The 25622-nt window shown below is 43.9% G+C and overlaps 1 protein-coding gene across 1 annotated transcript in view; it reads left to right on the forward strand.

The window, feature by feature from the left end:
• Positions 1 to 25622, forward strand: part of ADAM28 (ADAM metallopeptidase domain 28) — a 77692-nt gene that overhangs the window by 20747 nt on the left and 31323 nt on the right. The window contains exons 4-10 of the mRNA XM_081171641.1: positions 4430 to 4508; positions 16037 to 16113; positions 17407 to 17599; positions 19356 to 19418; positions 21743 to 21814; positions 24821 to 24990; positions 25503 to 25587. Coding sequence (XP_081027767.1) covers positions 4430 to 4508; positions 16037 to 16113; positions 17407 to 17599; positions 19356 to 19418; positions 21743 to 21814; positions 24821 to 24990; positions 25503 to 25587 — 739 coding nt within the window. The remainder of the gene's footprint in view (positions 1 to 4429; positions 4509 to 16036; positions 16114 to 17406; positions 17600 to 19355; positions 19419 to 21742; positions 21815 to 24820; positions 24991 to 25502; positions 25588 to 25622) is intronic.

The following is a 25622-nucleotide window of genomic DNA, read 5'->3' on the forward strand; positions in this document are numbered from 1 at the left end:
GCTGATTTTGCGCCCTCCCCCCATTGCCTGTGCCCCTCGCCACCCCCTAGCTACGCCCCTGCCCACCAGCCAGGACCACAATGCTCAGCAGTGCATTTGCACCACACCTCCCCCCATCGCAACGCTCCCTCTCTCTTTCCTGGTAAACATACCTGTAAGCGACCCAGCTGCTGGGAAGTGAGGTAAGCACCCCCAGGGCCCCAGGCCATGCATTCCTGGCAGTGGTAGCTGTTGCCCATTGGGACTGGTAGAGCAGAAGGCAGAGCAGCTAAGAACAGGTGGAGCCAGAGCGAATGACAGGCGGAATCAACCAATTCTGGGTTTGTTCCCATCCTCCTTCCTGTTGTATTCTACTAGGGCAACCCTGTGACAAAGGAGGAAGGTGCCAGTCCGGGCCACTCCATGAACTGGCTGTAAACGAGGAGTTTGGCAAGTGAGAGCTTGGTGGGGCAGCGCCCCATTTGCCCTACTGGGCCAGCCTGCAGTGATGTCTGGAAACAGTTAAACAAAACATGCCCCCAAAGAAGTATTCTGAAACAAGACTACCCCAAAATAAAGATTTCCAAACACCTGGAGTTTCTTCCGCACCACTCTCTTACTAGTGGTGTGTTCCCAAGTTTTGTGGTCTTTTGCTAATTATGCCTTAAGGTTCCAAGATTTATTCCTGCTTTATGCATTTAAAATATAGATGGATCATGGGGATTCCACTTTTTTAAAAAATAAAATAAAATAAAACGGTAGACTGTGCGAGTCTCTCTAGATCTCAGAACCATCCAATGGAGCCAAATGGTGGAAGATTCAGGACTAAGTGCTTATTCACACAGTGCTTAACAATTGAACTCACAGCTGCAAAATGTACTGATGCCAGCCACCTTGGACAGTTTTAAAAGGACTAGATAGGCCTTTGGTCTGCTTGAGCTGACAGCCTCTTATTTTTTAAAATTCCTTTTCGCTTTTAAGTTGTTTTAAATTTTTTAGGATTTTATTGTTTTGTTTTTCAATTGTAAGCCACTGTGGTGTATCTTTATGTCACAGTGGTATATAATTTTTAAAAATAAAAATGTTCTTTTGACTGAGTTCCAACACACAAATGCCCTCTACCTCACTCAGCGTGGCTAGGATTTAAAACTGCACATGTGGCTTTGTTATGCATGCATGCGTTGCGTGTTGAGGTCCCCAGGGCCACCCCAAATAACTCACACACCACACCAAAATTTTAGTTTAAGGTCTTGGCATAATTTTGGCCACAACTTTATTAAAATACAAACATGTGAGTGGTTGCTTAGGCATTGGTTGCGACTAGCTGCCCCCACCATGGGGGACAGTCTGACATTCTGCACGCCTGTGAAAATCAGAAAAGGGGAATACACTTGGGGGTAGCGACGGAGCAGGGAACCTGCCCTCAGCCCTCCCCAAATGCAGCCAGGGGCTCTTGCAGTGGCCCAAGCCCCCTTGACAGGGTGGACAAGCAATAGTTAGCCCCCAATTCCTTTAACGGAATCCCTTGCAGCAGCAGCATTAGAGGGGCAGGCACAGCCAATCCATGCCCCTCAACCAACCAAACCATAAACCAATGCCTAACCGCAACCTTACAAGTTGTGACGATTTGCTACGCAGTAGGCAAAAAACCAACTAGCCCCAGCCAATCAGCCAGATGGACAAAATTCCTACCGGGCCCCTGCCCCAAGAGCAGACGACCCCATGACAGGCATTTCAAGGTCAAAGCGAACAACCCTATTCTAGAGAGGGAGGGACGGGCAATCCGATGCACGGGCGATAAGAGGAATCCCTAGCCTCGTGCAAGGAGTTTTAGCATTTCTGGCTGTCAATCAACAAATGGCAACATTAACTTCATCCCAACAACAAGGGAAGCCCAATCGGATCAGTGGCCAACGATCAATTAGCCCGCCCCACAACTTTGGAGTGTCCTGGCGGCCCCAACTGCAACACGTTCTCTCCATGAAGGAGAACACGCTTTGTAGGCCAAACCCATGTTGTATGCATGCCATTGCAGGCCTAGACCTTGATGCCTCCAGGAGCTCAGGAGCTTCAGCTGCATAGCAAAAGACAGGAAGGATTCTACAGGGCTCCAATGGTATTTGCTGGTAGTGGCAGGCAGCCAATCCCTGCTGTGATAGGGCCAATGTTGGGATTTGCTAGTGGCAGCATAAGGCAACCTATCACAGGCGGCGCAGGGGGTGTGTTGCCTGGGCTGGCTTAAGGTGTCTATATACTGGCTTGAGTGCCCCTGTTTCTTGTTCCTGCTGCTTCAATAAATTCTTTTGAGCTGAACCCAGGGCTCGGGTCATGCTTGAACCCACCTACACTTCAGCCTTGTATAAAGAAACCCTAGCAATTTGCATATTGTTTTCTAAGAGCCTTTTAAAAATGTTAACCCTGCATCCGAGTTGATATATTATACAGGCAAGGCATAAGAGGAAATGGCCAAGAAATATTCCAGATATTTTTCTTTTAAACTGATCCATTGGCAGCATAGCGTTTTAGTCTTGTTAAGGGTGAGGAGTGCTCAGCTTGAACTATAAATCAAGATATTAATAAAGATAATCTTCAATAGAATTGCCACTTGGCCAGTTTCTGCATAATAACTAACCAGCTCAGCCGGTTTGTCTCTCTGTCTCTCCTCCTCCCTGCTACTGGCCTGGGATGGGTTTTCTTTTTAATAGCTTGTTTCAGTACTGGACAGTAGGCATGCATTAAAATGAAATTATTTCCCACCTGCACTAATGACCTGTGGTAACAGCCTAATTTGCTCTGCTAAAGAGGAACCACCTGCAACCAGTTTTTCCATTACATATAACTGATAAATTTTGGGAGTATGCACAGGCCCCGAGATTCGCTTTCCATTTGTGCATTTTAAAAAATTCCAGTTGATTTCTGAGTCTCTCTTTGTACTCCCTCGATTTGCATTTCACATCCTGTGTAAAACAAAGCCCTGTACTTCTCCCATTTATTATACAGTAGCACCTCGGCTTACATTACCCTCGGGTAACGTAAACTTCAGGTTGCGAAAGCAGCAACCCCGGAAGTGTTTCACTGCGCATGCATGCCTAGAAGTGCTCTACCGTGCTGCGCACATGCGCAGAAGCAGTCTACCACCGCATGCACAGAAGCAAACCCTCCACTTGCGGAAACTTCAGGATCCGACCGGAGCTCTGGAACGGATCCTGTCCGCAACCAGAGGTACCACTGTTATGGGGAATAAAATAGCAACTCTTTCCCCTTGAAGCCAAAATGGATTAACTCTAGGAGCCAGAGTACCTCCAGAGTGGATTAAGTTTGCCAAATTGTAGACAAATAGGTCCAGACTTTTTGTGGAAATACAGTGGTTCCTTGGTTTTGAGCATCTTGGAAGTCGAATGTTTCAGTTTTTGAACACCGAAAACCCAGAAGTAAAAGCTTCCGTTTTCAAATGCACCTCTGAAATGAACGGCTTATGCTGAGTGCTTCTCAATTTTCTCAATTAAATTTGCAGACCGCCCCTTGTGCCTCAGTTTTCAAACGTTTTGGAAGTCTTACGGTCTTCTGGGATGGATTATGTTTGAAAACCGAGGTACCATTGTGAAAGGAAATTCACTTTTCTCTTTGCGGAGGCTAAGCAGGTCTGGGACTGGTTAGTGCCTGGGAACAACATGAACACCATCTTGGGTTCCATGATGGATGGAAGACACACACACAGACACACCTTTTCTCTTTTCTCTATGATAGGCTCATCTCCACCGTGTTGCATGTGAGCACTTATGTGCCTTCAGAGGTATTCCTTGGCAGTAGGCAGACCCAGTGAAATTGATCCTACCTGCACTATACATTTAAAGCAGCATCATGTCACTTGAAACAGCTGAGAGTTGTTAGAAGGCCCCTATGCCCCTCACTGAGTTCTCTGGGAAGAGGGATTGACTATTAAACCATTCTGGGAATTGTAGTTCTGTGGGGGCAATAAGGGTTTCTTAACAACTCTCAGCACCTTTAACAAGCTATACTTCCTGGTATTCTTTGTGGCAAGCCACGGCTGTTTAAAGGTGCATAATACTGCTTTAAATGCACAGTGTAGGTGGGGCCTAGATTGTGGCATGTTCTTGGTTGTGGTGTGTGTGTGTGTGTGTTGTGTCGACAACTGTTCCTTCAGTTTGCAGATTTGCCCATGACCGCCCCCTCCCCAGTTGGCAGCCCCTTGATCAAAGGAATCAAGATTTGTGTGCTTTGTAAACACTGTTGATCCCCTTTCCTTTTGTTTAAAAATATGTACCGTGGAGAAGCTTAAGTGCCTCCCCTCCCCTTTGATATCCTACTCTGAATCTAAAAATAGACATACAATGCCATTGGGGAAATATAATTGTAGGCTTATTATGCAATTATCTCTGGCCCAACTTAATTTTCATCTTGAATAACAAACCCATTGTATTCTTTGCAGGGATCTTCTTTCCAAAGACTACACTGAGACCCATTACTCCCCTGATGGCAGAGAAATCACAACAAGCCCAGATGTTGAGGTAAAGGCCAGAGCATCTCGTTGTAAATGTCGTGAGAAGGGCGGGTTGGGGTGCACGGCTATAAGTGAGACTCTCAAAGAAAGGTGGCTTGCAAATGCATGAGGATCCACTGAGCTAGACCAGGGATGGATGGATCAGTCTATTTCTGACCCACCTCATTTTTGCACCTCATTTTCATCACTCTCCCACTCCCTCCCAGTCTGCCCAGCAGCCCTGCTAGTGGGAGGGCACATACACAGCACCACCCCTCTCAGCTGGTTGCTCCTTTGACAGATGCTGTTTTTATGTCCTCACTTGACACTACTGCTGAGTGGGTGCAGCTGACCGATTAACCATTCATTTTTGTCATATTTCTGCATTTGATGTATGGTGCAGTTCTCTTTTATCACTTGGCACGATGACAAAGCCCAAAGATGTTATCATGGTGCACCCAATGTGTGGTGGAATTCTCCTTACAAGTAACTTCTGTGTGCCATTGTTTGTTTGTTTGTTTGTTTGTTTGATTGATTGATTGTATATCTGAGCAAACCTAAACACAGATATACCTATAGATCTCAGGGCAGTTCACAACCTAAAATGTTGCATGTAATTTGTGTTTTGTGGCTAGTGCTTTAATGATGGCTGTGGGATGTGAGCGCATTGTTCCCATGTGGGCACCAGTGAACATGTGAAAGCATCTCACGCAGGTGATGCAGCATATCTGTTTTCTGTTGCTACCTGTTCAGGGCAGGACTGAACCAATAGGTTAAAATTACAAGAAAGGGGATTTCAGCTAGACCAAGCATGTCCAAAGTCCGTTTCGGTGGCCTAATCCAGATCCTGTGGCAGTTTATTTCCTGTTTATAATCTTAAAAAAGCTCAACAACTCCAACCCTAAAAAAAGCCCAACAACTTCAATCCTAAAAAAGGTCAATAACTTTGGTTGGCCCTTTGATTGGCCCCCACAGCCCTTCACTTCATCAAATCTGGCCCTCTTTGAAAAATGTTTGGACACCACTAAGCTAGACATTAGGACGGACTTCCTGATGGCATGAGCATTTTACAGTGGAACAGATTGCCTTGGAAAATGATGGACTCCCTGGTTTTTTTAGTTGGCAGATAGATGACTATTGTAGCAGTGGATTTCCTGTATTAGCAGTGGGTTGAACTAGATGAGCTCTGAGATCCCTTTGAACTCTGTGATTCTGTGCTTTGAAATGGTATCAGTGTGTGGGCGAATGGCATGTCAGAGGGTTCATTCTGCAGATCTTGTTGTGTAGCCGTATTGCTGACCTCCAGGAAGGCAAGTTTGGTGGGAAGAACGGCTTGTAACCTGAACAGAATGTCCCACAGTCCCTCCGCTTTGATTGCCTGCCCTTCCCCAGAACTTGTTAGTTTCTCTCAGAGACGGTTTGCAGTCAGCTGTGCTCTCAGTGGACTGATCTTCTGTTCTTCCAAATAGCTATGGAGTTATGAGCTGTAACAGCACATTTGTTTGAAAGTCAGTGTAACCAACATCTTTTATCATTTGCTTTCTGTCTGTGATGTTTCTCTTTGTTATCAACATTAGATTTAGAACAGTTTTGACCCAGCTCTGTTTGAGGGCAAGTATTGGCATACAATATCTTACTCATAATCAGCACTGTATTTGGTACTGTTTAATTTTAATTTCTGTGAGAAAACTTTTTAATCTTCTTTGATGTGAACTGTGGGTACATGCCAGCTTGTGTTTGTCTTTTAAAGTCCACATTGCAGAAGCTCAATAAAAATGCCTTGATGTGCATCTGCATGAAAATGCTGAGTCAATAGCAGTACAGTCCTAGGCATGTCTATTCAGAAATAAGCACCACTGACTTTAATGGGGCTTGCTTCCAGGTAAGTATGTAGAGGGTTGCAGCACCATTCAATTTACTACAAAGGTCTTGCAATGCAACAAAGAAGGCATTTGCACACCAGAAGCGAAACCCAAAGACCTTGAATTCGCACTGCCTCTCATTGTCTTTCCAATCCCTCCCTTCTCCCTCGTAAGTACCCTTTGGCTCACACATAATGCTAAGCCATGGTTTGTTAAAGTATGGTTTAATAGACCATGACTTAGTGTTATGTGAGACTTCTGCTGGCTGGCTTAACTATTAACAACCATTTGATTTAACTGTGTCACATGTGAAATCAGCGCCTTTCTTTAATCATGGTTTGGATGGTCACCAAGCTGCAAAGCAAAAGTAATTTTTTTAAAATCTGCACTCAGCTAGATTGGTGAAGAAAAACTGTTTTATATGCGTTGTATATGTGATATAACACTGCAACACTAGATGGCACTGTGGAGTCCTGTCTTTCCCTACCAGATTTCCCTGTATGAGTTTACAACGCATTTAACTCAATCGCTTCTTTGACGTGTCTAGATCCAGTCTCTGTGGGACAACTCATAGTTAACACATAGTTTGTTAAACAAACCATGGCTTAATGGTATGTGCAAACTAGGTCAGTATAGGTTTCTTCTGGCTGAGATCTCCTTCAAGTGTAATTTTTACTACTGTTTTTCTCTGGGGGAAAAGATCCCATTTCTGAAAATGTATACAGTGGTACCTCGGGTCAAGAACTTAATTTGTTCCAGAAGTCTGTTCTTAACCTGAAACTGTTCTTAACCTGAGGTACCACTTTAGCTAATGGGGCCTCCCACTGCCACCATGCCGCCAGATGATTTCTGTTCTCATCCTGAAGCAAAAGTTCTTAGCCCGAGATAATATTTCTGGGTTAGCAGAGTGTTTAACCTGAAGCGTCTGTAACCTGAAGTGTCTGTAACCCGAGGTACCACTGTATGTTGTGGGCTTCATGTCCTGCCTTCTTATGTTCCTATTGCCTTTAATAAGTCCTGCTTGTGAACTTCCCAGAGGACTCTGGGCTAGATGGATCTTTAGCTTGATTCAGGAGGCCTCTTCTTATTTTCTTATGTTTGATTTCAGAAGGTGCCACTGCTGAGCAAACATAAATACAGATTTACAATTCACACCACAAAAGGATTAGAGATTAGTGCGCACTAAGTATAGGTCTGACTACAACAGAGTTATTGCCTCAAATGTTTGCCTTCAAGTAGAACTAGCTGAGAGCTGTTCTAAGCCATTGATGGAGTGAACATATGTACGTAACAGGCGGAAACATAGGAAGCACATGGCCGCAGACAAATGATGTGAAGGTACACAATGGAACAACCTTGCTGAACCTAAGTAGCTTTGGATCTTTCTAAAACCTGCATGAGAGAGTGCCTAGAAATGCTCTGCATACAGAGTTAGACCTAAAATGATCCATACTGAGCCACAAAACTGTGTGACTTCCAGCGTTTGGTTTCATTGGATGGTTCTAGTATTGCGAGAGACGGAGGGGAATGTCTCCTGCACACCAAACATAGTCTTGTACACCTCTATCACCTCCCACACTTGCTCACCTTTCCCCCATAAATGAAGCCCTTGCCAACTCATATAGTTATTTCCCTATCCCCTATCAAATTACACTAATTTGTGTAACTATCTGGAACAAACCTTTTCTCATAAAAGAAATATTTGTCCTGCTCAGAGGTTGATGGGTGTCACCTGAACCTTCTAGAATTCCCAGAGAAAAAAGGCATGGAGCTGCTTGAGTCACATGCCTTAAGAAAATGGAGATATTCGTTTCCAAAGGTTATACCTCAGCAGGCATCCCTCACAGCAGATGTTTTTCAGGTTATTCCAGATGCTTTCCTTGGACCATGATAATGAGTTACTCAGTTATAGGCACAAAAGCAGTCACTGTGTCAAGTTCCCTGAGAATAAATAACTAACTGCATGTTCTAGCAGTTCCTGTTTCCAGCATGTGAAACTGGTTGTTTTTAGCCTTTTGTTCACTGTCATGTTTCCTACAATGAACAACTCTAATAATACACTAAAAAGGTTTTTTTTAAAAAAAAAAATATAAAATATTATATGGTCAAAATCAAACCAGATTTTATTTAACTGCATTTAGGGTATAATCCTGTGCCTCCTGGGAAGGCATTTCAGCAGCTATAGGCTAGAGCAGATCTCCCTCTCCTAGGGTTGGGGGAGAAATCCAATTCAATTTCCAATTAAAGGTGAATCTACTTATTTTTATTTAATTTTATTTATTAAATTTATATACTGCCCTTCATCCAAAGATCTCGGGGGGGGGGGGTTCAAAAGATAAAAATACAAAAATAAAAGGACAAATAAATAGTTAGAATAAAAACAAAACAATACCAACACATTTTAGAATATTAATCAGCCAAAGGCCTGGTCGACAGGGGCGTACAAAGGGGTGTGTGGTGGGGGCGGTTCGCCCCGGGTGCCAGCCCAGAGGGGGGTGACAAAATCCTCCCTGGGCAGATCACACTGCCTCGCCGCGATTGGCCCCCCACTGGGAGGATCGCACCACCGCACCGCGATCGGACCCCCACTGGGAGGATCATGCCACTGCGCTGCGATCGGATCCCCCCCCTTGGGCGATCGCCCCACCCCATGCCCCGCTGCTCTGGGTGCAGGAGCAGCTAGCTCCGCCACTACTGGTTGAAAAAGAATGTTTTTACCTGGTGCCTAAAGATGCATACCATCCATTGGCGGGGGGGGGGGAGCGGGACATCTGTGCACTCTTTCTGTCCCCCCCCCATCCGCATGGTCTTTCTCCCACCCCACCCTGCCCAAGCCGTATGCTCTGTTTGCCACCACCCCAACTCCTGATCCATATGCTCTTTCTCCAACCACCCCACCCAATCCGCACATTCTTCCCGCTGCCCAATCTTCGTGCCACAACGGCCTCCTCTCACCACAGCCTTACCTTGGCCGGCTCTTTCTCTGCTGCCACTGCTGCCACATCTAGGGCCTGGCCTTCTTGTGGCCTGCTTGGCTTCTCTGCAGCCACCAGAAGAGGTGCACCTGCCTCCGGAAGTGTGCTTCCAAATGCGCTGCACCCAGTTCTGAGAATATGGCGGCACAGCAGCAGTGGTGGCTGCCCCAACCACTCCGGAGGAGGAGGAGGTGGTGAGGCAGCAAAAGCGGGATACCAGGGTGGCTTTTGAGAATTTCTGATGTCCCACTTAATTCAGGGCACTTGAGTGATGAAAAGATGTATAATGAAGGTGCCAGACAAAACTTCCTGGGGAGAGCATTCCACAAATGGGGAGCCACTGCAGGAAAGGCCCATTCTCATGTTGCCCCCCTCCGGACCTCTTGTGCAGGAGGTACACACAGAAGGACCTCAGAGGACAGTGGCTGGTTTATATGGGTAGAGGTGGTACTTGAGGTATTGCAGACTTCAGCCATTTCCAAAACAATATGCATGCCAAAATGCAGCTATTCGTTGCAGTTTGCACTTATTGGAATTTTGCAATGCAGCTCTCTAGCCAAGTAATAATAATAATAATAATAATAATAATAATAATAATAATAATAATAATAATTTATACCCTGCCCTCCCCAGGGTTAGCTCAGGGTGGCTAACAACCACTAATAAAAATGGGTTGAATGAATACAACTTAAAAACAAGATTAAAATACAGTGGTGCCCCGCAAGACGAATGCCTTGCAAGACGGAAAACCCGCTAGACGAAAGGGTTTTCCGTTTTGGAGGTGCTTCGCAAAACGAATTTCCTATGGGCTTGCTTCGCAAGACGAAAATGTCTTGCGAGTTCCTGCGGGGTTTTTTCCTCCCCCCCCTTTTCCCAAGCCGCTAAGCCGCTTATCAGCTGATCCGCTAAGCCCGCTAAGCCGCTAATAGCGCTAATCTGCTAAGCCGCTAATGGGCTTGCTTCGCAAGACGAAAAAACCGCAAGACGAAGAGACTCGCGGAACGGATTCTTTTCGTCTTGCGAGGCACCACTGTACAACATTAAAACATTAAAACAGTTAAAAGGCAGCCTCATTACAGGAGGAGAAAGGAAAAAGAAAGAGGGGGAGGGAATCAAATTGACTCCAAGCCAAAGGCCAGGCGGAACAACTCTGTCTTACAGGCCCTGCGGAAGTAAATCAGATCCTGCAGGACCCTGGTCTCGTGAGGCAGAGCGTTCCACCAGGCTGGAGGCAGTGTTGAAAAGGCCCTGGCTCTGGTTGAAGCTAATCTAACTTCCTTGGGGCTCGGGACCACTAGGGTGTTGCTGTTTATGGACCTTAAGGTCCTCCGTGGGGCAGACCGGGAGAGGCGGTCCCGTCGGTACGAGGGTCCTAGGCCGTGATACAGTAGTACCTCGGTTTAAGAACAGTCCTGTTTACAAACTGTTTGGTTTATGAACTCTGCAAAGCTGGAAGTAGTGTCCCAGTTTGCAAACTTTACCTCGGTCTAAGAACGGAAGCCAAACGGTGGAAGGGCACCAGCGGTGGGAGGCCTCATTAGGGAAAGTGCGCCTCGGTTTAAGAACAGTTTCATTTTCAGAAAGGACTTCCGGAACAAATTAAGTTCGTAAACCGAGGTACCACTGTAACGTGTACAAGACCTACACTGGCTCCCAGTACATTTCCGAGCACAATTCAGAGTGTTGGTGCTGACCTTTTAAAGCCCTAGATGGCCTCGGCTCAGTAGACCCGAAGGAGCATCTCCACAGGATTTCTCTCCCTGGCAACACCTACAACAAGGAATGAATACATCACCCTGGAGCTGGCATTAATACTTAAGAATATACATACATTATTTTATTTGTTTGCTGCTTTTCGACAGTCCAAACCATTCTCAAGGCAGCTTACAACATGAAAAAATATGTAATTGCAAACATAACAAAAATAGTCATAAACAATTAAAAAAACAAAAAATACAAAGTGAAACAATTTCCACATAAATCATAATCTAAAATAAAAATACAAAATATCTAAAATAAATGCAAGACATCTAAAATAAAGTTACAAAAATAATAATAACAGTACCTACTCTCGCAAACACCCCTCCCCTTCAAAAATATCCCAGCTCAACATAAGGAGAGCTATGCTGGATGAGGCCAAGGTCACCCATGTGGGCTGGCGCACCCATGAGGCAGGGTAAAGCTGCTGCCTTGGCTGGCGGAAGCCCCTGTGGTGGTGCCCCTATGGGCGCTGTGCATATACTGCCGCTTCTAAGGTAAAGGTAAAGGACCCCTGGATGGTTAAGTCCAGTCAAAGGTCACTAAGCAGTGTGGCGCTTATCTCACTTTCAGGCCAAGGGAGCTGGCGTTTGTCCACAGACAGCTTTCTGGGTCATGTGGCCAGCATGACTCAACCACTTCTGGAGCAACGGGACACTGTGACGGAACCCAGAGTGCACAGAAATGCCATTTACCTTCCCGCCACAGCGGTACCTATTTATCTACTTGCACTGGCATGCTTTTGAACTACAATCAAACCTTGGTTGTCCGATATAATCCATTCAGGAAGACCATTCAACTACTGAAACTTTTGGCAACTGAGGCGCAGCTTCTGATTGGTTGCAAGAGCTTCTTGCACTCAAGCGGAAGCCGCTTTGGCCATTTGAGTTCTGAGGAACGTTCGAAAACCAGAACACTTATTCCGGGTTTTGGGAGCTGAAATGTTTGAGAACGGAGCCGTTTGGGAACCAAGGTTTGACTGCGCTAGGTTGGTTGCCACCTCTGCCACCAGCATAGAACTGGTGCTGGCATTGGGGCTAGAACCTGCCACTGCTGCTGCTTTGTAACCAAGTAAGGGATGCTTTGGTGGTGGGGGGGTGGCAAGGCAGGGTGGCACTTCCCGTTTCACCTGATGCACCCCCCTACCATCCTGTTGTCAGGGTGGCCAGCCAGATTTCTTATGGGGATGGTGCATGCAGGACCTGAGCATAACTGTGCTCTCCCTGTAATGTTTCTGCATCCAACAGTGAAGGTAAAGGGTAAAGGTAAAGGGACCCCTGACTGTTAAGTCCAGTTGCGGACGACTCTGGGGTTGCGCACTCATCTCGCTCTATTGGCCAAGGGAGCCAGCGTTTGTCCACAGACAGTTTCTAGGTCATGTGGCCAGCATGACTATGCTGCTTCTGGCGAACCAGAGCAGCGCACGGAAACGCCGTTTACCTTCCCACCGCCGGAGCGGTACCTATTTATCTACTTGCACTTTGACGTGCTTTCAAACTGCTAGGTTGGCAGGAGCAGGGACTGAGCAACGGGAGCTCACCCCGTCACAGGGATTCGAACCACCAACCTTCTGATGGGCAAGTCCTAGGCTCTGTGGTTTAACCCACAGCGCCACCTGCGTCCCAATGAAGTCCCATTGAAGGTGGAACAACACAATTGTGGCCTTGTGCTTTCCCCTTTAATAGGAATCAGTGGGAGGGAATTGGAACAGAGCAGAACAAGTAAGCACTAGAAAAACCATGCAGATGCCAACTTTTGCTGTGGCAGGCTTGGATACCGTGGTTCCTCCACCACAGATCCTCACGGATTGTCTTGCCATTGTTTCTGATGGTAGGTCATGGGGAGGGAGTATAGCTTAGGGACAGATGACACGTTTAGCATGCTAAAAACCCTTGGTTCAATTCCTGGCATCTCTGGAATGAATGATGAAGTCTATCTTAGTAATGCCATAGGGTAGGCCTGATTTGCTGACAAAGTTTTTATGACAGCTTCCAGCAAATGTATAAAGCAGAACGGCAAGCATTTAAAAAAATATTGCCTAAATATTAGACAGGGTGAACAATAGTGAGCAAAGAACTCTTACTGGCATTGTCTATGAATTAGGGATTACAGGAATGTGGAAAATTCCCTGTGGCAATGTTGTACATGTTCTGTCTTTCTGTTCATTAAGTAAGAATTACACGTGACAAGTTCTCTATTTTTAACTATTGTCTTAACTGTGGTCAGCAAAGTTCTTCTTTGACATCCTCACATGATGCGCAGTCAAGCTGCTGTTGAGCCAAATATGCTGTAGGGAGCAAAGACTGCTGTTCACTGGATGGCAGCTATTGTGGGATAATGTGAGTTCTTTGACTGGGCCAGCATTTGTTGCTGCTGACACTAGCAATGTGTAAAACCTGCCCTTAAATTCTGTGGCTGTTCCAGCCTTTTTGCATACTTGCATTGCACTTTACAGAGACTTTTTAGGGGAAATTGGTGCTTCACAATTCAGTCACAATGCATTTAGAGGATTACATTCTTCCACATGAATCTGTTTACCCACTAGCTTGATAGACCTTTCTCCGGGTGCTCCTAGCTTTGGAGTTTAGGCAAGTGGCCAGCAGGGAGAGGGGCCTCTTCACTGGGCCTAGTGACCTTTTGGGCCACCTCCAAACATCAACTTTCAGCTGGGAGGGGAAATAACTCTGATGTTGTGTGAAGTTTGCAGTTGCCCTTACTTCCTCTGCAAGAAGATCAAAGGGAAATATCTCCAGACTTTAGTACTTTGCAAAAATCTGGAAAAAGTAACCCATGCATTTTGCAATTGCTATTGCAATTGCATCCCAAATATGACATGCATGTCTTCTGACGTTTGAGGCATTTAGATAGTTGTTAGGCAGGGTGTGCAGCTCTGATATTCATTGCATTTACCGGTATTTGCATTCTTATGCTGGGATCACTGAGTTCTTTTTGCTTTTGACACAGTCAGGAGAGAATAAGAGTGTTGGAGAACTTTCTTTTACAACTTTGTAAAAAAAAAAACCAATAACAAAAACAACACCACATTTTCTCCATAGAGAAAATAGTGAGAAGAGTTGTAAAAAAAAATTTTTTTTAATGAATATATATCTTTGCTGACATTCTAAGTATTGGTGTTGACCTTTAAAGTCCTAAATTGCTTCAGCTCTGTATATCTGAAGAAGTATCTCCACCACCATTGTTCAGTCCAGACACTGAGGTTCATCTCTGAGGGCCTTCTGGAAGTTCCCTCACTGAGAGAAGTGAAGTTACAGGGAACCAGACAGAGGGCCTATTCTGTAGCTTCACCCGCCTTATGGAATGTTGTCCCATTAGATGTCAAATAAATAAACAATTTTATGACTTTCTATGGACATCTGAATGCAGGCCTGTATCCAGAAGCTTTTAATGTTTGATGTTTTCTTAATCTGTTGGAAGCATTCTTCTTCTTCTTCTTCTTCTTCTTCTTCTTCTTCTTCTTCTTCTTCTTGAAATAGCTTTGTGTGTGTTTGTGTTAAGGGTGTGTGATTATGAGGCAGTCCAGCCCTTTCCACTTTTGCATCTGCCCCTGACAGCTTTCCACTGGAGTAATGCAGCCCTTGGTTTGAAAAGGTCCTCCATCCCTACACTATGCAATCCTGGCTCAGTTGTACAATGCTGTTCCTGCTCATGTCCTTCCTCTCCTTCCTGCCACCTCCCAGATACTTGTCCACAACAGCATACTGTATGTGTGCTTTTCACAGCAGGAGTGCAAAATTGCAGATATTCATGGCTATCATGTCATGTCATATTATGTCATCATATGATATGATGTAACTTCCCATCATACTATGCCATATATGTCATGACTTTTTAGATTGCTTTGGCAAAAGTCAGTGGAAGTTAATGGGAGGCTTTCACACATTTTACTGGATGTATAAGGAGGCTTCTTTAGATGTAGTTTTCGAGTTTGTCACTAGCTTCATAGCAATGTTTTATTGCAGTCGAGCTTGAATGGGAAAACAAAGAAAATGGCAGCCCTATGCCAACAGGGCATGCAGATAAGTGGTGGGAAATCTGAACCAGCTGGATCTGCCAGTTTTAAAGCTGCTTTGTGGTTAGCAGCCAGCCAGTAATTCCCTTGGACCCTGGGTGATTAAGCTTCCTGTTTTTAGAGGGTAGAACTCAAACCCATGGCTTCAAGTTACAAGAAAGGATATTCTGACTAAACATGTATGCTCCCAGTACATTTCCGAGCACAATTCAAAGTGTTGGTGTTGACCTTTAAAGCCCTAAACGGCCTCAAAGGCCCAGTATACCTGAAGGAGCGTCTCCACCCCCATCATTCTACCTGGACACTGAGGTCCAGTGCCGAGGGCCTTCTGGCGGTTCCCTCATTGCGAGAAGCAAAGCTACAGGGAACCAGGCAGAGGGCCTTCTCGGTAGTGGCGCCCGCCCTGTGGAACGCCCTCCCACGAGATGTCAAAGCGATAAACAACTACCTGACATTCAGAAGACATCTGAAGGCAGCTCTATTTAGGGAAGTTTTTAATGTGTGACATTTTAGTGTATTTTTGGTCTTTGTTGGATGCCACCCAGAGTGGCTGGGGAAACCCAGTCAGATGGGCGGGATACAAATGAATTATTATTATTATTATTATTATTATTATTATTATTATTATTATTATTATTATTATTATTTTATTATTATTATTATTATTATTATTATTATTATTATTATTATTAGGGAAAAAAACTTTCTGAGGGTGAGAGCTGTTAAAAAAAACAGTGGGATGGTCTCCCTCGGGAGGTTGTGGACCCTCCTTCCTTGGAGGTTTTTATGCAGAGGTTGGATGGCCATCTGTCAGGGATACTTTAGCTCAGATTCCTGTATTGAAGGGGGTTGGGCTAGATGACCTTTGGGGTACCTTCCAACTCTACAGTTCTATGAGTCTGTCAGTGTGCTTCTCTGTCTCTCCATACAGGACCACTGCTATTATGAAGGTTACGTCCAAAATGATACTGACTCTACAGCAAGCATCAGTGCATGTCGTGGGTTGAGGTAAGATGGGTCATTGCCATTTCTTGACATTGTTTTTGTTTATACTCTGATAACTCTTTGGAGCTATATCTGATGGGGGCGGGATCGGGGGGGGGGGATGATTTCTTCAGGAATGCCTTGTTGGGTGGAACATGGTAGCTACTTTCTACCAGGTCAGATGATTTGTCCATCTAGTCCAATATTGTCTGCTCCAACTGGCAGAAGCAGTTGCAGAGGTTTTTCCCAATTCTTTCAAAACTGGAAATGCAAAGGATCGAACCCGAGACCTTCTGCTTGCTATGGTCCTTCCCAGCCACAATGACAATTAAATGTAGATATAGAAGAGCGTAAGGATCTGCCTTCTTCCAGGTTGGTAGAAGCCCAATATTCTCTATGCTGACCGGCAACAGCAGAATTATTCCCTCTCACCTGTTACCTGATCTTTCCTTAACTGGACAAGCCAGTGATTGAACCTGGGGCCTTCTCTGTGCCCTGCCACTGAGCTATGGTCACTCTTAGATGAGTCTCTGTGTATTTTCCAGATCTTCTATCTCTGAGTCGTGATATTATCCATGGCTTGAACCAGAAACCTCATGCTCTCAGGCGGGGATTTAGCCCAATGAGCTACCCAGGACTGCTGTTTGTTCTTGGTTCCCAGGTCCATTTTTATGCAAGGGAAGGTTGCACAACATCCACTTCTCAAAGCTGTGGACTGGTATGATATAAATATTAGGAATCTGGCCACCTTAAGAACGTAAGAGGAGCCCTGTTGGATCAGACTGAAGGTTGATCTAGTCCAGCATTCTGTCCATGCAACAGTGGTCAACCAGTTGCCTCTTGGGAAGCCCCCAAATAGGATTTGAACACAATAGGACTCTTCCTGTAGCATGGCTATCAAAGGAATATTCGTAACTTGCAGGGATGCTAGGTTGGTTAGGAGAGGCATGTACTTCAACTCTGAATTGTGACCTCGCCCCCTTAAGGCCTGATGCGACAGCAGCCTGACTTGGATGTTGCAGGAGAAACAGGCTGCATGCACACCATACATTTAAAGCTTAATCAGGCAATCTGAGTGAAAGAATTGTGATCCTTATTTCAATTCTGGTCTTGGAAATAAGTAACAGTTTATGCATTCCTACATAAAACAGTTGATTTGGTAGGTATAACATTGCAGGAAGCTAGAGCAGGAGAGATGTGAGTAAATATAGAAAAATAAGATCCAATGTGGTTTCAAGGGGAATTTAGAGTAGAGGAAACGGCTTAGTAGTTGATCTTCATCAACTTATTTTGAAGCGGTCTTCTCATGTTTTACAGAGGGTATTTCAAGAGTGGTGGTGAGAGGTATCTTATCGAGCCTCTGAAACTCTCAGACAGTGAAGCACATGCAGTCTTCAAATATGATAGCCTAGAAAAGGATGAGACCCCCAAGATCTGTGGGGTAACCAACACTACTTGGCAATCAGAAAACCCCACCAGAAAGACCTCCAGGATGAGCACAAGCGCAGAAGTAAGTGGGGCATAGTGGATGGACAGTGGGTTGCATTCATTCCCAACATTTTAAATTGCACTGTTTGTTTTCAAATGAGCGAATAACTGCAAATGTATTTAAATTTGGTAAATTAATAATTGATTCATGTTAAAAAACAGATTACTATCCCATCCGCTCTTACAAAATCTTAAATCAGCTGCTAGGCTTAGAAATAGTAGTCAGGTGTTTCTGCCCAAGAGAGGAGTGTGGGAGAAAAGCTTGGTTAAGAATAAATAATGCAATAAATAAATAAATAAATAATCTCTTGAGTTATTTCTGGAAGTCTGGCTCGGTGATGGCAATTAAATTCCATTGGTGTTTGAAAGAAAATAAACCTAGTTTTTATCTGAAAGTTTGTCACATGCGAACCAGATGACAGCTTTGCAGAGCTGGCAGAAAAAGTGTCATTGACATATGATGGCAAACACTGACATGTTCAGTTCTGTTGAGGCTGGAAATTGGGAGAAAGGGCTAAGAGACAGTTAATACTTGCATAGTGACTTGTGCAAATTAAATTCATAGTTCTGCTTGTACAAATATTAGCCTGACCACAAATGCAAGATAATGTGCAATGTAGAGCTCAGACCAAAATTGAGCTAAGCCATACTACTTGGATGTGGATTAATATTGAGATGTAAGTTTTATTTGTATAGTTGTGCATATTTTCTGCTACTGTATAGAGATGGGTATGTCCTCCTCAGATCACCTTACATATGGGTAGCCACTGTTTCAGTCCAGTAATTCATTTCATAATGCAAGTCCTGAAAAATGGAATCTTTACATTCTGTACATTCAAAGATTTTAACAAGCTCTCTAACCTTATAAATGTCTTATCACACACAGCCAGCATTACCCAAGGTTTATGTGCTTTAACCAGACTATAAAACAGCAATCCTTAGTTTATCAGACGATCCAATGTTCCTGTGAACCAGGGCTTTATAATGGGCTGCCAGACCCAAAATAGGCAGCTGCAGGGAGATCAGAAATAACATTTAGGCAGTGAAAAAATCCAAGTCATGCAAAAGTTAAATTATGTTAGGTGATCTAAAAAGTGAGTGATGGCCATGTAAAAGAGTAAATTAAATGGACGAGACTCCCCTACAATCCCAGACCTTGATCAATCATACACGTTTTTCTTCCTCCCAAATGCACTTCCCATAAACACGATTGCTACTCTTTACTAAGTAGTCACCAATGTTTCTAAGATGACGCAAAAACGATTTTAGAACATGGAGACCTCTTTCCCAACAAGGCATGCGAAGTTGTGATGGTGATTCCAGCCAATGTGAGGTTCTTCACAGGGACTTTATAAGTGAAATATTTAAAAAGAGAGAACTCTACCATTTAGATTTATGTAGAACTGTAATGGGAATCAGCCACATATTGACCTCAAAGTGGTACTTAGGAAGTTAGTATTCACAACTCTCCCAAGACTCTCTTCACTCTTGGTGTCAAATTCTCAGTTCTGAGGATTTTCTGAGCAAGAAACCATGTATGCACACACACACAAAAACAAGCAGGTGTGTTGTAGTGATGCATGCACTGAGAGTGAATTATAATCACATTCCACTGGACACTTCAACATTTTTCTTTTATAATAATAATAATTTATTATTTATACCCTGCCCATCTGTCTGGGTTTCCCCAGCCACTCTGGGGAAAACCCTTTTAAACAACCCTGCCGTGAACTTTGTGTGGAAACTCTGACCAATCTCAACTTTCTTGTTCCCTTTAGAAGCAGGCATACCTGAAGGCCAGGAAATATGTTGAACTTTACATAGCTGTAGATTACACAGTGGTAAGTATCCCAAGGAATGCTTTTCTTCTTAGTTCTTTTGAAGCATTCACTTTACAATAAGGTTACCAGATTTTTTTCAATGAATCCGGGGACACATTTCAACTTCCTACTAAATAGATGGATTTTGTCAGGGGAGTGATTTGTAAATCTGGGGACTGTTCCCGGGAAACGGGGACATCTGGTAACCTTACTTTACAGGGGGAGCACTGCAGTATGTGAACTGCCCTGTTAGACCAGAGCAAAGCGCAAGCTTCCCTCTAGTCTTGCATTTGCCGTTTCCAGTCGAATATCTCTGAGAAGCTCACAAGGAGGGCATGAAGGTGATGGCCTTATATTGTTATTTGCCCGCAGCTTCTTATATTCAGATGTATATTTCTTCTCAACATGGAGAATACATTTAGCTATAATGCATAATAGTCATTGATTGAACCAGTTTTCCATCTTTTTCCTCAGTGGTAGCAAACTCCATAAGATAAACCCTATTTCGATATTCTTTGCTCCTGTGCCCATACTTGAGGTTGTGCTCATCCCCCTCATGTGTACACAAACAGTGTTAACTTCTGGAATAATAATAATATCAAAGGAGGTGGTGGAAGGTCTCTCCAATTACAGATTTGGTGTTCTGCTAACGCTTTTACAAAAGGGAACAGCTGGTCTTGTGAAAAATTAGAGGAAATTGATATTGTGCTGATGTCATTTAATGATGCCATTTGTTGTTACTTCCTTCTAACCACGGTGACACCATTTCACTACCATATATAGCTACAGCCTTGGAGGCGATGCTTCTTGCAAGAATGGAAAAAAGGCATTTGAATGAACAAAGTTTACTGTGTTTCCAGTCTACTGTAAAGTCCCTGCACAATTTCCCATATTTAATGAGAAGCAGCTGACTGCAATTACTGAGAAGCAGATAACCTCATCAGTTTCATTATCATTCAATGAGTTTTCAGTGAAATCCAGAACTTAATAAGGAAGATACAAACCTGATCTTTCTCCTGCAAATATTTATCTGCATGTTACTGGGGACAGTAGACGCAGCCACACTATGCATTCAGTTTAATTTAAACCAGTTTCCAATATCTTTAATTTCCCTGAGTTGGAGACCATTAGTAGTTGGGAGGAAGGGTGAGATATTAGATAGATGATAGACAGACAGATAGATAGAGAGATAGAAAGATAGAGAGATGATAGATAGATAGATAGATAGATAGATAGACAGACAGATAGATATAGATAGCTAGATAGATGATAGGCAATATGGACAATTTTTATTTTTTTAACCCAAGGGGATTTTTTAATTTACATAATTTGGGGAACTTTACAGTTTAAAGTAACACCTTGCATTTCATGTTTTTTTTCAACAAATTCTTGAAATGTATTGGGGTTTGTTTGTTTTTTAATGTGCACGTAAGTGACATTGCAATGGTCATACACAATAAAAACCTGACCTACAGACTGACAGATAAAGGAATTTTTGTCCTTTGTATAAGGTACCACAGGATGCCACTTTCACAGAAAAACAACAGTGAACTCCCACCCCAAATTACATAGAATCATAGAACTGTAGTGTTGGAAGGGACCCCGTGGGCAAATCTAGTCCAGCCCCCTGCAATGCAGGAACCTTTTGCCTGCCATGGGGCTTGAACCCACGACATTGGAATCTCATAAGTTAAGAATCCTAATACATAGACACCAACAAAAGGTAACCAGTGCTTTTTTTCTGGGGGATACAGGAGTTCGCATACCCCTAAACATTTTGTGAATCTAAGTTTCGCCTCATTGAGGGGCAGTATTTGAATACGAGTAGGAAAATGAGAGCACCCCTAAACATTTTTTTTCACAAAAAAGGGACTGAAGGTAACTAACACCTCCCCAAAAGAGGCATCCCCAAGGAACTAAAAAAATTGGGAGGGGCCCTGAGAGTGGGTGTCTGCGAGTGCTCTTGTGCCCACAGGGGCCACGTTGGGGACCCAGGTTTAGGAGGTGAGCTTGTAAGAATCCACTATGAAGAACTTGTCATAGGTTGTAAGTTGTCAAAAAAGCGTTTTCTTCCTATATGTAGGTTCACAGATTCTTTTGCTGCAGCAAGGATGAGTTAAATGCCTTCCTCTTTCCCTGTAACCCAGGCATCCCCAACCTGCGGCCCTCCAGATGTTTTGGCCTATAACTCCCATGATCCCTAGCTAACAGGACCAGTGGTCAGGGATGATGGGAATTGTAGTCCGAAACTTCTGGAGGGCCGAAGGTTGGAGGTGCCTGCAGTGTAACCTGTACCCCACTCTGCTCGATCTGTTATTAATACTTTCATCTTTTTCTTTTTGCAGTTCAGGAAGTACAGCCGCAATATGACTGGCATTAGGACAAGAGTATTTGAAATAGTCAATTACATAAACATGGTAAGATATAATGGCAGTGACCCTGAGTGAACAATAGTGAGGCGTAGATATGTTTTTAAATGTTTTAAAACATATGTTTTTAACCATATGTTTTAATATGGTTAGATTGGTCTCAACTAGGGCCAGGGCCTTTTCAGTACTGGCCCAACTTGGTGGAATGCTCTGTCACAAGAGACTAGGGCCCTGCGGGACTGGACATCTTTCCGCAGGGCCTGCAAGACAGAGCTGTTCCGCCTGGCCTTTGGTTTGGAGTCAGTCTGACCCTTATGTTTCCCTCCCCTTATGGTCTTGATTTATCGGCTACTTTTAAAATGAGGCTGCATTTTAAATTGCATTTTAACCTGTATTTTAAATGTTTTTCCCCCTCCCCCCTATTATGTTTTTACTGTGATTTTATTGGTGTTAGCCGCCCTGAGCCTGGCTCTGGCCGGGAAAAGCGGGGTATAAATACAAATTATTATTATTATTATTATTATTATTATTATTATTATTATTATTATTATTTTATTATTAGTCTGCATTAAATTAGCAATGGTCAGAATCCTCTTAGCTTGTTTCTCTCTGATTTTTGCAATTAGTGTTCAAAAACTGGGCATTTAAAATTAGAAGAACATTTCAAATTTCTATACAAGTCACTCAGTTATTCAATGGAAGTTTCTCTCTTATTCATAGAATCATAGAATCATAGAATCATAGAATCATAGAATCATAGAGTTGGAAGAGACCCCAAGGGCCATCGAGTCCAACCCCCTGCCAAGCAGGAAACACCATCAGAGCACTCCTGACATATGGTTGTCAAGCCTCTGCTTAAAGACCTCCAAAGGAGGAGACTCCACCACACTCCTTGGCAGCAAATTCCACTGTCGAACAGCTCTTACTGTCAGGAAGTTCTTCCGAATGTTATTCAACAGACTTTTTCATTGCATGTACCTCAAAACTTCTTTTAGGTCCACGTGAAGAAATCTTGTTTTACACTCTGAGCTGACAAAATGATGTTTGATGTGAACGCATCTCAGCATTACTTAGATGAACAATTTTTGTATTCCTGACCAGGTAGTTTTAGAGCACAGCAACATCACTTATCACAGAGATGGCCACCTTTTGTATTCTTAGGAAAGAAGTGCAGGGCCTAGAAGTATATTTAGGAATGGGGAGAAATTAAATTCAGTTCGCATTTAAAGTGAAACCTTCCTAGCAATTACAAAATGTAGCCATCTTTCAAAATTCATACTTCAGGTTTTGCAGTGCTGTTCTCCAGCCAAGGAATGTGTATAGAAATGCATATGTACATTAAAGTGTACATTCAAATGCAAAGAGCAGTGAACACAACAGACAAAAATGCATTATATTAGGGAAAATTGCATTGGAAAAATGAGTGTATTAGGCAAAATTGCAGACAAACTTTGTGTATATTCGGAAGAATTTGCAGTAAAATGCTGATGAATTCAGAAACTGATATGGAAATGCAGTTAAATGAATTTAAGATTGGATAATGAGAAACTGAGAGAAGCTGAAATGACAGATTTGCAGATCCCTAATTTTAATGCCCTCACAAGTGCATAAAACATTTGGGAGTAAGGGTTGCCCACATGTGTTCTTCACTGTAACATTATTTAGAAATATGCATGTTTATATTTTGAAAACAATGTTTATATTTCACATGCATGTTACAATATCTGAAAATGTCATTCAACATGAAGTGTGAATTATCTTTGTTGCCTACAAACTATAATAATTCTTTGCATTCGTTAAAAAACCCACAACTTGATTGAAATTATTTTGTTGTTGTTGTTTTGTGCTTTTGTTTGGGGCTTTCAATGGAAATTTTACTTGGTTTCAGGAGTCTGTGGAAGCATTTGTTGATTAACCCTTTCTCTCCCCTTCTCAGCCCAACCCAATCCCTGCCCCCCACAAAAGCACCCCATGGCTGCTTTTAAAGAAAAAAATACACAAAGAGATAAGAATCTTGGGCTTGCCTCCAACTAAATCCTACAATGAGTAGACACATTTGAATGAATGACCATAACTTAAGCAATTTTCATCAACTTAAGTGGGTCTACTCTAAGTAGGACTAGTATTGGATACAATCCTGGAACTTCCGTATTTCTTTTAATGTTGTCCTAACACCCTGGTTGGGACGCGGGTGGCGCTGTGGGCAAAACCTCAGTGCCTAGGACTTGTCGATCGTATGGTCGGCGATTCGAATCCCCGCGGCGGGGTGAGCTCCCGTCGTTCGGTCCCAGCTCCTGCCCACCTAGCAGTTCGAAAGCACCCCTAAGTGCAAGTAGATAAATAGGTACCACTTTATAGCGGGAAGGTAAACGGCGTTTCCGTGCGCTGCGCTGGTGCTGGCTCGCTAGAGCAGCTTCGTCACGCTGGCCACGTGACCCGGAAGTGTCTTTGGACAGCGCTGGCTCCCGGCCTCTTAAGCGAGATGAGCACGCAACCCCAGAGTCTGTCACGACTGGCCCGTACGGGCAGGGGTACCTTTACCTTTAACACCCTGGTTAGGAATGCGGGTGGCACTGTGGGTTAAACCACAGAGCCTAGGACTTGCCGATCAGAAGGTCGGCGGTTCAAATCCTCGCGACAGGGTGAGCTCCCATTGCTCGGTCCCTGCTCCTGCCAACCTAGCAGTTCGAAAGCACGTCAAAGTGCAAGTAGATAAATAGGTACTGCTCCAGCGGGAAGGTAAATGGCCTTTACGTGCGCTGCTCTGGTTCGCTGGAAGCAGCTTAGTCATGCTGGCCACATGACCCGGAAGCTGCATGCCGGCTCCCTCGGCCAGTAAAGCGAGATGAGCGCCGCAATCCCAGAGTCGGCTACGACTGGACCTCATGGTCAGGGGTCCCTTTACCTTACTAACACCCTGGTTTCAAAGTATATATACAATTTAATCTGCTCCAAGTTGGGGTGAGGAGTATAAAATCCATTATCAACTTTTCCCTAAGGTATTTTTTAAGGTATTTTTGTGTGTTCCCTGATTACAGTTTGTTCTCCTCATAGGTTTACAAAGCCATAAACGTTCATGTAGCATTGATCGGCCTAGAAGTTTGGTCTGATGGGGATAAGATTGATGTGAATGAATCTGCGGGCAGCACTTTAGACCGGTTCTCAGCGTGGAGGCAGGCAGTTCTGTTGAAGCGGAAAAGGAACGATAACGCTCAGCTTCTCACGTATGTATCCCTGTGGCAAAAGGTTGTGGGCAGAGGTGGAGTACCTTTAGTGAGCCATATCTTTCCAAAGTTTCAAAAACACTTCCCCCAAATGCTGTCAAGAGTGTGTGTGGGGGGGTACCGTTGCCCCCAAATGGCCTCCTCAGTTTTTCACCAGCCTGTTTCTTCTGGGTGTCATTGACATGGTACTGGAGTGGGGGGGGGGTGAGGGGGGATGGTACACCATTGCAACATTTGAAGTTTTGGCTAAATTTGTGGAAGGGTTCAAATAACCTCTACCATTTTCAGGGTGCAGGATGAAAAACGGGGGTTCTGGCAAAACTCATTGATCCCTACTCTTCTTGCATGTGCCTTAGTTCTGAGACTGAAATATTAATAGTCTGCAACTCCATTGGGAAGAATTGCCAAAGGCTTCTTTGCCAAATGCAGCAATAGATTCTATGAATGATAGAACAATGGAGTCTTTCTGAATGAGATCTCACAGTCTGTTCTCTATCCCTCTTTTCTTTCAGAGGAATTGACTTCAGTGGACCAACAGTAGGATTGGCCTATGTTGGAACCATGTGCAACCCTGCTCATTCCTTGGGAGTCGTTCAGGTTTGTGAAATTAGATAGGAAGAGGAGGGAAGAAC

Source organism: Podarcis bocagei (genome assembly GCF_964188305.1).
Source record: "Podarcis bocagei genome assembly, chromosome: 15".
Classification (NCBI taxonomy): domain Eukaryota; kingdom Metazoa; phylum Chordata; class Lepidosauria; order Squamata; family Lacertidae; genus Podarcis; species Podarcis bocagei.